Source organism: Solanum tuberosum, unplaced genomic scaffold (genome assembly GCF_000226075.1).
Source record: "Solanum tuberosum cultivar DM 1-3 516 R44 unplaced genomic scaffold, SolTub_3.0 scf00760, whole genome shotgun sequence".
Taxonomy (NCBI): domain Eukaryota; kingdom Viridiplantae; phylum Streptophyta; class Magnoliopsida; order Solanales; family Solanaceae; genus Solanum; species Solanum tuberosum.
Window position 1 is genome coordinate 26,257 of NW_006239700.1, and position 12,947 is coordinate 39,203.

At 33.3% G+C, this 12,947-nt stretch overlaps 2 protein-coding genes across 5 annotated transcripts in view; one reads left to right on the top strand and one right to left on the bottom strand.

Annotated features, from left to right (window-relative positions):
• Positions 1-12: 12 nt before the first annotated feature.
• Positions 13-6,360, bottom strand: LOC102603386 (RNA polymerase II subunit 5-mediating protein homolog). Of its 2 annotated transcripts, none has more exons than XM_015305445.1 (10): positions 6,043-6,360; positions 5,873-5,932; positions 4,012-4,179; positions 3,226-3,292; positions 1,777-1,988; positions 1,594-1,656; positions 1,399-1,426; positions 619-746; positions 411-455; positions 13-335 (listed from the first exon to the last, which is right to left on the bottom strand). In XM_015305445.1, the coding sequence occupies exons 1-10, from the start codon at positions 6,244-6,246 to the stop codon at positions 228-230; spliced, it is 1,083 nt and encodes a 360-aa protein (XP_015160931.1). In that variant the 5' UTR covers positions 6,247-6,360; the 3' UTR covers positions 13-227. The 2 variants fall into 2 exon arrangements, with proteins under 2 accessions (XP_015160931.1, XP_006367476.1); XM_006367414.2 differs by having other exon boundaries at positions 619-731; positions 6,043-6,359.
• A 3,521-nt stretch (positions 6,361-9,881) lies between these two features.
• The window catches only part of LOC102603721 (DSC E3 ubiquitin ligase complex subunit 1), a 12,979-nt gene continuing 9,913 nt past the window's right edge, over positions 9,882-12,947 (top strand). For all 3 annotated transcript variants that reach the window (XM_006367415.2, XM_006367417.2, XM_006367416.2), the window contains exon 1: positions 9,882-10,330. In XM_006367415.2, the coding sequence (XP_006367477.1) occupies positions 10,181-10,330 (150 nt within the window). In that variant the 5' untranslated portion in view covers positions 9,882-10,180. The remainder of the gene's footprint in view (positions 10,331-12,947) is intronic.

A 12,947-nucleotide genomic window follows, 5' to 3' on the forward strand; every position in this document is an offset into this window, starting at 1 on the left:
TTTTCAAAAATGTGTACAGGAAAGCTTAATTGTCTGTTTCTTCATTCATTCTGGTGTATAGCCTAATAGCCAGCACTAGATCAATCGTGACAAGTATAAATTGTATCTGAGAACAAACAATTAGCACTCTCAATAGAGTAATAGATTGTTTTGGAATATAAACAGTTCCCTTTCCAATTCTACTTTCTCTACATCTTGAAGCTGAGCTGACAATCTACTAATTGCAGCTACTTTCTCTGCATCTTGAACCTTGATACTGGCTTCGAGCTGCGACTGACAGATTGCACCTTTGAATTAACATCACTATTGTGTTCTACGATACTACCAGTAAAAGCCTGCAGAGCATATTGTCAGATCATATATCCCCTTCTTAATAGATCAAATAATATTATAATCATGCATGAACGTACCTTACTCCTGTCGAATTGTGGTGGTTCAGAGGGACGAGCATCAGCCTGTAATAAAGCAGTTAGATTATATTTCTTTAGTTCTTTACTCTGGAGCGATGCAATGCAGCAAAACATGCATGGAACCGTGTTATTATGATGAAGATACTAGAACAGCAAGACATGCATGGAACCTAATAGGTAAGAACATATACGAGGCAAAGAATCGTACTTTGGTCTCAGCTATAACAGGAGCCTCAACATCCTCTTTCGCTTGAGGTTCCATGGGAGCATTCTCAGTCAAATTGAATTTTCCATAAGCTAGATTCTCAGGTAAGCAGTTTTCTGGTACAAGGCAATCTTTTAAGAGAGACAGAAGTTAAAGAAAAAAGGAACTTGCAAATTGAATAATCCTCAGGTGAAGAAAAATTGAGAAAGAACTGGCAAAGTTTATCAACAATGACAGAAAAACAAAGATAGCTGCAAGCGTCCTCATGAAAACAACATTACTTTGATAACTATAGATAGTAGGTGAAAAAGGAAAGGCCAATGCTGCTTCTAATTCTATCTTCCTCGAAGCTGAACTTCAAAAAAAAAAAATACTGAACAAAGCACCAGAAACCGTCTTTGATAAGTAAATACTACCAGAAATTCAGAAAAGAGTAGACCCCACACACAAGTTTGACAAAAAGTAGAAAGTTCTACACAGAAGAATGACATCAAAGATAAAGCACCAGCATTGAGTACCTCATCAGCACAAAGTAGTTGAGAGACTAACTAAAATTCCAAGCGGATAGCTGTTTTGGGTTTGATCAGTTATTTATAGTTCATGCACAAGTAATTCCAAGAAGGTTCTGAATTACCCTAAATTGACTTCTCTGTCTGGGCAGTTGCTTTGGGATGATGAAATCTATTAACATATTACTATGCAAGTAATTTCAGAAATTCAATAGGTAAGTGGCAGATGGAGTGTATATAGTTCACAATTCTTTCTTCTGGGGACAAGGCTTACCTTTAGATGTTGCTTTTGAACCTTCAACCTGCACATAGAAATTTCAAATAGATTAGTTGAAAAATAACAAACAAATTCATAGATTGTCGGGAAAATTACTTGAGAACCAAGCAAATCCCTTCACAGTATTTGGTAGAATGAGAAAAGATGCAAGTCAAGAATACACATCTTAGGTAGAAAGGAAGGGTTACTCACATGCCAGTGATCAGGAAACTTTTCAGTGGACTGAAATCTTGAAGATTCACCTCTTTCCTTGAGCTTGCCAAAGTTATGCATCAAGCCACATGTCAAATGCAATTTAGCAAAAACTACAGAAGCATAAAGTTTGTGCATTCCAAGAGTCAAACTTTCTATTTAAGTTCAACAACATGTACTGACCTCTAAACTTTTCATTTCTTCTTCTAAGATAACATGACCTGGGCTGACATCCGAGTCATCACTACCTAGCTCTTCTTGATTGGCATTTTCAGCTTCTTCTTCTTCCTTTTCGAGTTCAGCAAGTCGGGATAATATACGATCATATTCCTCATCTTTAACATGAGATACATCTTCAGCTTGAGAAGAAATAGGAAGCTCGGGTTCCACAATACCTGAGTTTCAAGCAGTTTAGAAAGTTCAGTGAATGAAATAAGCTGCAAGTCAGAGCAATTAAGTGATGCTTGGTTACAAGTAGAACCACAAATCAAAACGATCAAAAAAAGAAAAAAATAGAATCACAAATCAAAGAACCACCAAAGACTAGTGAATGTTGCTGAAGGTAAGAACTCTCATCACAACACTGGAAGATTACTTCAGAAAGCCATCTTCACAACACAGGGAGTAGAAATGCTCTCTCGTCCCTCCACCCATGTGCACAGTATATATGAAAAAAGCATCTTCTTGGTTACTCTTAAGATATTGGTCCATGAAAGGACAGTAGAAAGCCTGATGCCTTAGTTGCTTTCCACATGTGGAAAGAAACTATAAAAGCTACCTCTTAACACACCCAATAGTCGATATAAAATCAGTCAGACGCATTAGAGACTCTGCTTCTGTCTCTAACAATATCAAGAAGGATGGAAATGATTAGACTAAGTGGATGATGATTAACTTGTCAATGTTCAATGAACTCAATAAAGATAGTCCAAATAACAAATGGTGGTTTAGATTTTCAAGTTTCTACAGGCCATAGGAACTTATATTATGTTTGACGATATGGGTCTTGTATTAAAAACACGTTTTCAATAGTTTACAGTTCTATCATTACTCCCACTTGTGCACATAAAAATTCTTAAACATGCCAAACATTTTGCTCGCTTTCAAGACTGAGATTTGAACAATGTTTTCTCCATTAAAATTTAGGATCCATCAAAACACCAACCTAATATAAGTTAGCAGTGTAACAACTAACAATCAAAAAGCATGTGTCAAATTCTTCGGAGAGGTTCTTTTCCATAGCAACATAAAAACAGAAAATTATCCAATACAGATAATACCTCTCATAGATGAGCCTATAACTTCAATTAGACATGTTACAAAATTTATAGTAATAACATTCTGATAAGAGGCAAAGATGAGCTCAGAATTTCAGTCTTTTTGAGTTACTTGGTTCTAAATCAATAATTTGTAGATAAATTTCATAAGACAAATATAGGGTTTGAACAAAAACGACTGGGTTCTGCCGAATCCGCTGCCTACACTCTAGTTCCGCCCCTGATTCTGATAGCAGAAACATTTAAAGATGCTTTTTACTAATCAAGAAAAATAATTGTAACTAGCAGAGTGATAACATCAACATTAATTCGACCATTATATGTAACACATAAACCAGTAGCAGGTGGAACATGCCTATCATAGATGCCTCTTTAGGAGAAGTTTCCTCAATATAGTCTTCTCTTATCTCCACAAGACCCTCCTGTCAAAGATTGATTGGAATCATCAAATTGATATAACTATCTGAACTACAGAAACTAAAAACGAATATGCACAAACAAAAAGAAAAATTACTCCCTCTATCCCAATTTTAGTGTCTTAGTTTGACTAAGCACGGAGTTTAAGAAATAAAGGGAGACTTTTGAATGCTGTGATCTTAAATTAAAGATGTGCATAGTACTTTAAAGCTTGTGATCTTAAACTTGCCATGTAGAATATTGGAATTGGAAAACTTACTAAATTTAGAAAGGACATTCTTTTTGGGACAGATAAAATAGGAAAGTAAGACGGTTAAATTGGGACAAAGGGAGTAATACAATAAATCAAACTGTGAACATCTCAACTATCAACTAATGCTTACGGTGCACACATACATTCATATGACAAGCAAACCAATGAGAAGTATCTATCAAAAAATTCACACCAAATAGGCAAGTCAATATCAAGTCATCTCAAACTAACTCATGTTTTTGCATTTCTCAAATTTGAGTCCCAACACAGTCTCATGTCATATCACCAAATAAGTTTCTGTATCACTTGAAACACTGTAGTTCTATTATCATTACCTGCTGCATCCAAATAAGCTTTCTAGCACTTCTAAACACGGCAGTTCTATTATAACATATTAGTAACTCAAACACTTAGGAAAGCAATACCATGTCAAAATGTTCAAGCACCATATGACAGAACCAACAAGCATACCGCTGCCTCAGAGGCTGTAGCATCAAAAAATGAGGCCTCAGCCTTAAGGTCTTGCATTAAAGCCTTTACAGACTCCACTTGGACCTCCAATGCCTTCCCTCTTCTGTTCAGTATCTCAACTGTTTGCTTTGCTGTCCTCTCAGCATAATGACCCTCTCCTAGTAGAACCTGCATACACGACAGAGAAGTAGAAAATTATATTCAAAAAGTTGTAGCTAGAAAAGGAATCTAAGAGCAAAATTTCAGGTATTTGTCAGTAAAAGAAAGATGAAGCATATTTTCATAATTAACCAAAGATCACTTGCCAATTAGCCAGACAAAATAGCAAGTTAATTATTAGGTTTTAAACTCTTTTTTTTTTTGTCTAAACAGCAGAGACTTAGACTTATCAAACAGATGCAAAAAAATAATGTGGAATTCAGGAAAGAGGAAATGAAGCATATTCCATGATTTGGCAAAGAAGATCCTACCACTATCAGATGCCTCGTTGGAGAACAATAACCTTTCCAGTTTTACTGATATATTAATCAATAAATCATCCAATTGGACAGTTTTAAAGAAATGGTTCATTTGATCAAGGAAGAGAACCAGCAATAGATCAACGACAGCTCAATCCCAAACTAGTTGGGTCGACTATACCGACTCCGCTCTACTCATTCTGCTCTACTTAGGTCATTAAGAGGATTCATCATAGTGATACTATTCTTATAACAGTCATCAACTTATCACAATCCTCCTCCCTTATTTGGGCTTGCGACAAGAAATACTTTGCACATAATGGGAGTTTGATCAAGGAAGAGCTTCTGACGGGGAAAAAAAAGTTTCCATTTAATCCAGAAAGAAAGACAAAAACTTTATGCAGAAAGGCCAAAATTTTCTGCATTTAGCATCATGCACAATCAACAGATAAGCCTTGCACCCAGTGGCAAAGCCACATACAATGGAGGGGATTCATCGGAAAGTTTTACTGCCTAAATAAGGTAAAAAGGAATTTTTAAACATATATAAAATTTTGAATCCCCTTAACAGGTTCAACTCCCAAGTGTGACATTTTTGAATCCCCTCGTCAGAACTCTGATTCCGCCATTGTTATTGCACCTCGAGTATCGCTTGTTAGTATTGTCTTTAGTACTCTCATATTACCTCATTCTTCTATTTTATTATTACCTTCGGTTATCATACTATTTGAAGTCAAGGCATTCGGGAAGCAGGAGATCGATCCGCCTTCCATCACCAAGTGAGATGGTTGAAATGATTATTGATCGCTTCGCCAGCAAAGCTTGTTACTACTGCTCTTTTCTCCACTATTTTCTATATGTATGGTTTCTTCACTAATGTACTTCCCTTTCTTACTGATTTGATATTTTTTACTTGATCCGAGATCTATCAGAAACAACGTCTCTACCTTAACAACCTTCCCAAGATAGGGGCAAGGCTGCATACACATCACACTCTCCAGACTCCACTTATGGGATTACACACTGGGTATGTTGTTGTTTTTGTTTGCTGAAATGACACAAGAAAAAAAGGCTCATACTATTGAAATTGCTTACAACAACATACCTAATATAATCCCACAAAGTGGGTTCTGGGGAGGGCAGAGCGTACGAGAACCTTATTCCTACCTCAAAGGTAGAGATATTGTTTGTGATAGACCCTCCGCTCAAGGAAAAAATAGCAACAGTCCAGAAAAAAAAGTAATAGAAGTACAAGGAATCGCAGATAGTAATAAAAACAGCAGACAGTAACTACAACAAAATAATATAATCGTCATAGTACAAAAAACAACAAGTAATAACAGAAATCGAAACTGAGCAATACTACAACTACTACTACTGAAATAGCTTAGCGAATAAATTACCAGAAATTCATTGGTGTGAATCAATCGACCAGGAAAAAATGCAGCTTTACCAAACGGAACCTGAAAAGTTGCAGAAACGCGAACACATTAATCGCCTAGACATACAATAAGCATATAACACTCTACTATCCATTCAAAAATTAAAAAAAAGTACAGTAAGCAAAATTCACCATGATATCATGATGGAGCTCATCGGGAAGTCGCTGAACGAGCTTTATAAGAGTATTATTGTCGGCGGTAAAATCTCGGAGCTGGTCCAGCTGCTTCTGCCGCTCCGATATAGTTTCCTCCACACGCTTCGCTGCTTTCTGTGCTTCTTCCACCGGAAACAGTGAGGATAGTGACGTCACCGTTCCCTTTACTGATTCTGCCATGACTTCACTTGCCGGCAAACACCGGCGGCAACAATTTCCTCTTTCCGGCCTGTGTTTCGCGCGGAGAAAGAAAATTAGGGTGCCTTTCAAAAAAAAATTGGAAAAAATTAGTTTACATAAAGTAATTTTGGGGGAAATATGTCAAAAAAAAAATGTTTTTGAAAAAATATCTTTTAACTTACATATAATACATGTAAAATGAAAGGATTATTAGAAAAAATAGTGAATATATCATTTTTATGCGCATTGCACGGCTATATATTAATTTATATTTTAATTTCATAAAATATCAAATAGTTCAAATATTTTTACATATTTGTCTTTTATTATTTTTATGTTTCATTAATAAATTAATATTCTTTTCATATTAACAATTTATTATTTAATTTTTTTCACATGAAATGGTACATTTTGCATATATTTTTTTCGAATTAAAAAAGTTCAAAATATTCTTTATATTTTGAACTATAATAGAAAAATGATTTAAAATTAAGTAAATATAAAATAATGTAATAACTAATAATAATACAAACATGTACGTGACTTATACATTTTTTAATAATCATTGAAAATAATTAATTGCAAATAGTGAATCAGTTACTTGTTATATTATTTTTTAAAATCATTAATTTAATCTTTTAAACTTTCGCAGAAGAAAATAATAATTTAAATTTTTATCAATGATTAGATGTCAAGGAACTTACCAATTTTTCTAATATAGTAATTACTGCATAAATTCCTTTTATAACTATTATAAAGTTTATCATAATTTTTTGTACTGATTATTTTAATACAACGTGTAATCATATAAAATTAATGCATTATATGTAGTTTCTTAAAGATTTATGTGTAAAATAACCTTCATTAAAATAAATGGAAGAATTTTACGCAGCAAACCAATTTTGTTTTAAAAAGAATCAAACTTTCATATAAAATATATTAATTGGGAAAAGGCATAAATTCCCCCTTCAACTTATACTGAAAAGTCAGTTACACACTTCAACTATTATGATGACCTATTAGACACTTTTACTACTTAAAAGTGAATTTATTTACTTCCTAAAACTGACGTGGAAAAAAAAAAAACCCGGCGCGTCAGAAAAAATTAAAGTTAAAAAAAGAATTTAAAAAATCAAAATCTTCCTTTCCCCTCCCATTACCCTTTAGAAAAAGAATTAAAAAATCAAAATCTTCCATCCCCACCCATTACCCTCTTCTTCTTCATTTTTTAATTTTCATCACAACTTTTTATTTTTCATCACAACCTTAAAGATTCACAATGACGTGAGTGTAGTAGTGGTGTTGTTGGTTGTCCAGATTATTTGTTGGTTTTTCAGATCTGAAAGTATGGAGCTCTTTGGAACTTCATCGGAGCCATGGCTGAAGCTTTGAGCTTGCCGACGCACCTTTAAAACAAATCAAAAGAATAAAATCGCAAAGGGATAAGGTAAGGGGGTTTGGTTTGGTGTTTGTTGGTGATTGATTTGGATTTTGAGTGGCTGTTTTGTGGTGGTTGTTTGGTGGCTGATGGTTCGTCAAAAAATTATAAAAAAGATACAACTATTAGAGAATTTTAATAATTAATTAGAGATTAATTAGTGTAAAATAGAGTTAACAAAAAGAAAGTTAATTAATAAAGAAAAGAAAACAAAAAGAATAGAAAAAAATATAAAATTTGACGTGGCACTGACATGGCGATGACGTGGCAGCGAGTGTAATACACTACATGCTGTGAGAGTGGTGTTACACGTCTCAGGGAGTAAATAAATTCACTTTTAAGTAGTAAAAGTGTGTAATAGGTCGTCATAATAGTTGAAGTGTGTAACTGACTTTTCGGTATAAGTTGAAGGGGGAATTTATGCCTTTTCCCTATATTAATTACTAAGATTAAAACTCATCATTGGATATTAAAATAAAAAGTGCCAATTTAATTATCTATTAAAACTTTCTAATGTTTTCCTTTATTTGGTATTATGCTATGTATAACGTGATATTAGTAATGCAATAAGTTTTAATGCACTTGTATTTATGAAGAATATTTTTTTTTTTTAAAAACAGATTATTAATACACTATAATCTATATCCGTCAATATTCTTTTAAACCTTATCAAATGACCCCTTAAAGAAAATAGAAAATTTTAAAAGATTAAAAATACTTGATCGTCTTGAGGGGGCTTATTAACAATTTAACCTTAAAATACACTTATTTTTTTAAAATGATTTATAACTACATAAATATTTATGACTTATTTTAGAGCAGGAGCTTCAAAAAAAAATATTATTTTTTAAACTTAATGTAAAATCAAATTAATTCATATGATTTAAGATTTGAGACAATATAAATCGGAACGAAAAAAATATTTATTAGGCAAAGCTGTCAACAAGTACAAAAAGAGATATGGAGACAAATTCACTAAGATTCCTTTCATGACAGCTCAATCACAACAATCATCAATGAACTCATCCAAGTCAACTTAATTTATTCTCAAATGCAAATAATTTCACTTACATTACATCTCATATTTATATTTACGCCAAACTACATTAATCAGAGATTTTGGATAATATTTGATTAACCTCAGAAATAAAATATAAAAGTATTGAAAATACTTTTAAATTTAATGCGAATTATTAATTTTACTTTGAATTATTGATAATTTTGAAAATATTTTTTTATTTTACTGATTGAACTTAAATACATCATCGATCTTCTAGTATAAGTGAAATACACCCCTGGATTTTCACCAAATTTAGGGGTGTTTTCTACACTTTTCTCGACTTTTTATTAAGAGTCTCGTGCTCCTACAAGAGTTTGAGATCATTTGCTATGTCACTAAAGACGTATTTAAGTTTAGTCACTCAAGTAAAAATATATTTTTAAGACTGTCAATAGTTTAGAAACAAAACTAATAATATTCATCAAGTTAAAAAACATTTTTATTACTTCTTTCGAAATAAAACATGGTACTACTGTCTACTTGTACTCAAAAGTTGGAAAGTAATTTTGGAACTTAAAAAGTAACATCTATGACATTCATTTTCCTAATAAATAAATAAATTATTACACTTTTTTTTTATCAAATATGTATCAACTTCCACCAATATAAGTAAAGAATAACTAAGTTTGAGTCCTCATGATTCTCAATTTAACCACTTGACTATATTTCTTAATACAATCACTCTTAAAATATTTGCTACAATATTTGTATTTTTAACCTGAGAAAAAAATAAATTAGTTTAACAATAACATATTTAAATATGCTTTTACTTATAATTTTTGTTTATCTTTATGTATGAAGTTACAAAAAAGTAGAAAAATACTTCTTTATCAATTAAATCAAAAAGTGAAATATTAAAGATTAAAAATTAATAACATATATCTTAATTTATTTAATATCAATTTAACATATATATATATTAAAAATAAAAAATCAAACCAACCGAAAAGCACCCTACCAAATTAGGAAAACATTCACCCCACTTCTTCATCACTAATCAATATTATATGTGAATACTAGTTGTTTATAGAACCTAATTAACAAACATAATATTCTAATTAATTATGTACCAATAATTTATGTTTTGTTAAATAAATAAAATTAAGACAAAAACGGTACTAGTGGGATTTTTATTTTCTTGTCCAGAATTGACCAGTGAAGGCCCTTTTCGTTGGAACCAAAAAAACAAATTATCTATTTAGGTTGTAAGATTAGCCGTTGAGCTCTCATTTTCTAAAAAATTTGCTGGTGTTTTGGTGCTTGTTGTTGGGTTGTTAGTTCTAAGATTTTTTGTTTTTGGTTTTTTGACTTCACTTGAAGCAACCCCATTTGTTTGTATATCTTAAATATCTCCTTTTAAACTGTAATGGACTTAATTTTTTCATCTGGGTTGATCTTAAATTGCTTGAAGGAGAAGAATTGGAGTTGATCTTGAAATGGGTGTGGCTAAAAATTTGATCTTTTTAAGAAAGAATTCTGGGGTTTGGCTTAGAATTCTGTTTTATTTATGGTTTTTCTTTGGAGGGTTTTGCCAAGTAAAGGGACTCAGACCTCTTAGAGAAAAGTATCGTTCGTGGGGCGATGAGGTTAGTAACTTGCAATTGCTTTTTATGTTTGTTGTTGTTTCCCAGTTAGGATTACTTCAATTTGGTGTATGTTTTGTATTGATGGTAATTCTGGTCTCAATTGTTTTGAGTTTTTGAAGTTGTGATTTTTGGAACTTGAAGTTGTGTTTGGACTGCATTTTAGCTTCCTGTGTGTTGCCTGAAATGAGAGCATTCTTGTGGTGTTTGATGCATTTGACTTTTGCAATCTGGAAATTTCAATTGAATTTGAGAAAAAGTTCTAACTTTTTTGGTGATAGAAGTGGGTTTGTGATAAATGTGATTTCATCACATGTTTAGAGCCTAGCTTAGCTCAAACTCAAAAGGGTGTCCGAGACTTGATTGATAGGAAAGAGAGAATAAGAGACTTTGGTGAGGTTTTACCTACATGTAGTGCTTATTTGTTAGTGCTTTATATCAGAATGGTCACCATATACCTGGGATGAAACTGATATGAGGTGGTTGAAGTTCAAAGTTTCCATTTATTGAGGTGATTAATTAAAGTTAAGTATATTTACAGTTGATCGACTTTGATCCAAGCTCAGCAGGCATCATGGCACTTCTGCAGCAAAGATAGAGAAAGAAAATGATAGAAAAATTAAAAAAAGGAAAGACATGGTTCTGCTACATCTTGTCATCTTAATAGAAGGTCATTTCAGTGTATTTGAAGTGATAAATAATATCATCATGGTTATCTATCTGTAGAATGATCATTTGGAGCTATTTTTACTCATTTTTCCCTGGTAAGTCTGAGTTTGTATCAGAGTTTTGCCTTATAGGGTGGCATCCATTCCAAGAAATCCTTGATCTACAAATGGAAAGTTGGACTCTAATCAGGAATAGGAATGGGGACTCAAACATTCTTTAAACCACATAGCAGTAGGAGGTTTGACCTTCTTTAAGCTTCAATGACTCGTGAAAGATAGCAAAAGATCTACACTGTCTGATAGTTATTTTTGTTTAGTTGAGAACTATCTTATAATAGAACCAATGCTTGCATCTAATGGTTGTTGTTTTTCAAAAAATATAACATTAGTCATTTCTTTAGTGCACATCAAATATAGGAGGTATGGACCTTAGGATATAACATGTCTGGATGCAGCCAAGGTGTTCCAAAACTTGGCTTGTGAGAGGAAGTCAATCTTGAGAACTTGGACCATTTGAGTCTTGCTAATATAAGCCTTATCCCTTAGGTATTAGTCTTAAGAAATTCACAAGTATGGGATTTATTTTAAAGCCGTAGTGCTTTTCCAGCCCAAAATACCATGAATTAGTGCCAAAGGCTCTCTTTTTGAAGCAATTACCTAGCAGATTTTAAGCCTTGGTGGAAAGGTTATTCAGTAATTGTGTCTTTGGGAGGTAGGAAGAACCCCGTGAAATAGTTAATGTATAAGCAAAGTGGCCCACACCTCCATCATAAGAATAAAAGGTCTCTTTATAGCAAGAATCACTTGTTGGAGATCTTTCTAGCACTGTTGTGATTCGCTTATCAAAACTTTAAGAAAATGTTTACAATTTAGTTTTCACCTTCTAAGCTTTCGTAAATCCTATTCTGGGAGATGTTTGCCTTGAAATTGTATGTCCTCCAAGAAAGCCAAGTTTGTCCAACCTTTGTCGGAACCAAGAAATTGACATGATATCAATGATAAGACTATAATGAGATTAAAGGAGACAACAATATTCTAGCTAAATGTTGAAACATTTGCTCTTAGTATATATTTTGCAAGGAAATAACTTGCCTCTATAAGAACTTGTCTAATAATTGGTGAAGATCCATAAGGAATGATTTGTCATGGAGATTATTCAGCATCAATTCCCTCTTCTTCTCCCACAACCCTGTCCCTGCTAGATAGAAGAAAAGAAAAAGTTTTGACCCATCTCACTGAAGGACGGAATGACCTGATTTATTTTTTCAAGGAGCTGTGAAGTTAGTTTAACTCCTTTACGTAAGATGGATGTAAGAGTGAGCGCAGAAATGCCAATTGACATTTCAGTCTGGCTATATTTAGCTGCCTTTATGAGATAGGATCAATGTGAAAAATCCTATTTCAGTGTAATATTTTTTGAGCTCATTTGCAAATTAAGCATATTGAAGCCTGGAGGGTATTCTACTCGTGCATGGCTAACATGAGGGCTATGTTGCTCGAACTCTTCAAAAATGTCAACGGGTGAGTGTCGGATTCTTCAGAATTAGTGTACTTTTGGAGAATCTGACACGGGTGCAACATCAAAAGTGAAGAGTCCGCGCAACCTTAGCATGAGGGTCATGACATTATTACTTAACTGTCTATGGCCTTACTGCTCCCAGGATTTCTGCTCAACGGTAAAGATAGTACAACATGGGATGTGTACAGGTGCATGCACGAGTTTGAAACCTTAATTGAAAGAAATCTGTTTTTTAGATGGAGAAGGGTAGAGGGGAGGACCAATCGTCCATCGAATTTTGAAGCTGAAAGAATGGATCTTTTTTGGGTCAATATTAGTGCTAGTGGAGCAACATCCCGTGCCCCGTGTCTTCTCTTTCTTCTTCTATGGGTCCAACTAAACATTGCTTCTTTTGCGGCGACTTCACCCACTATAGTCCAAATCATCTCAGTAT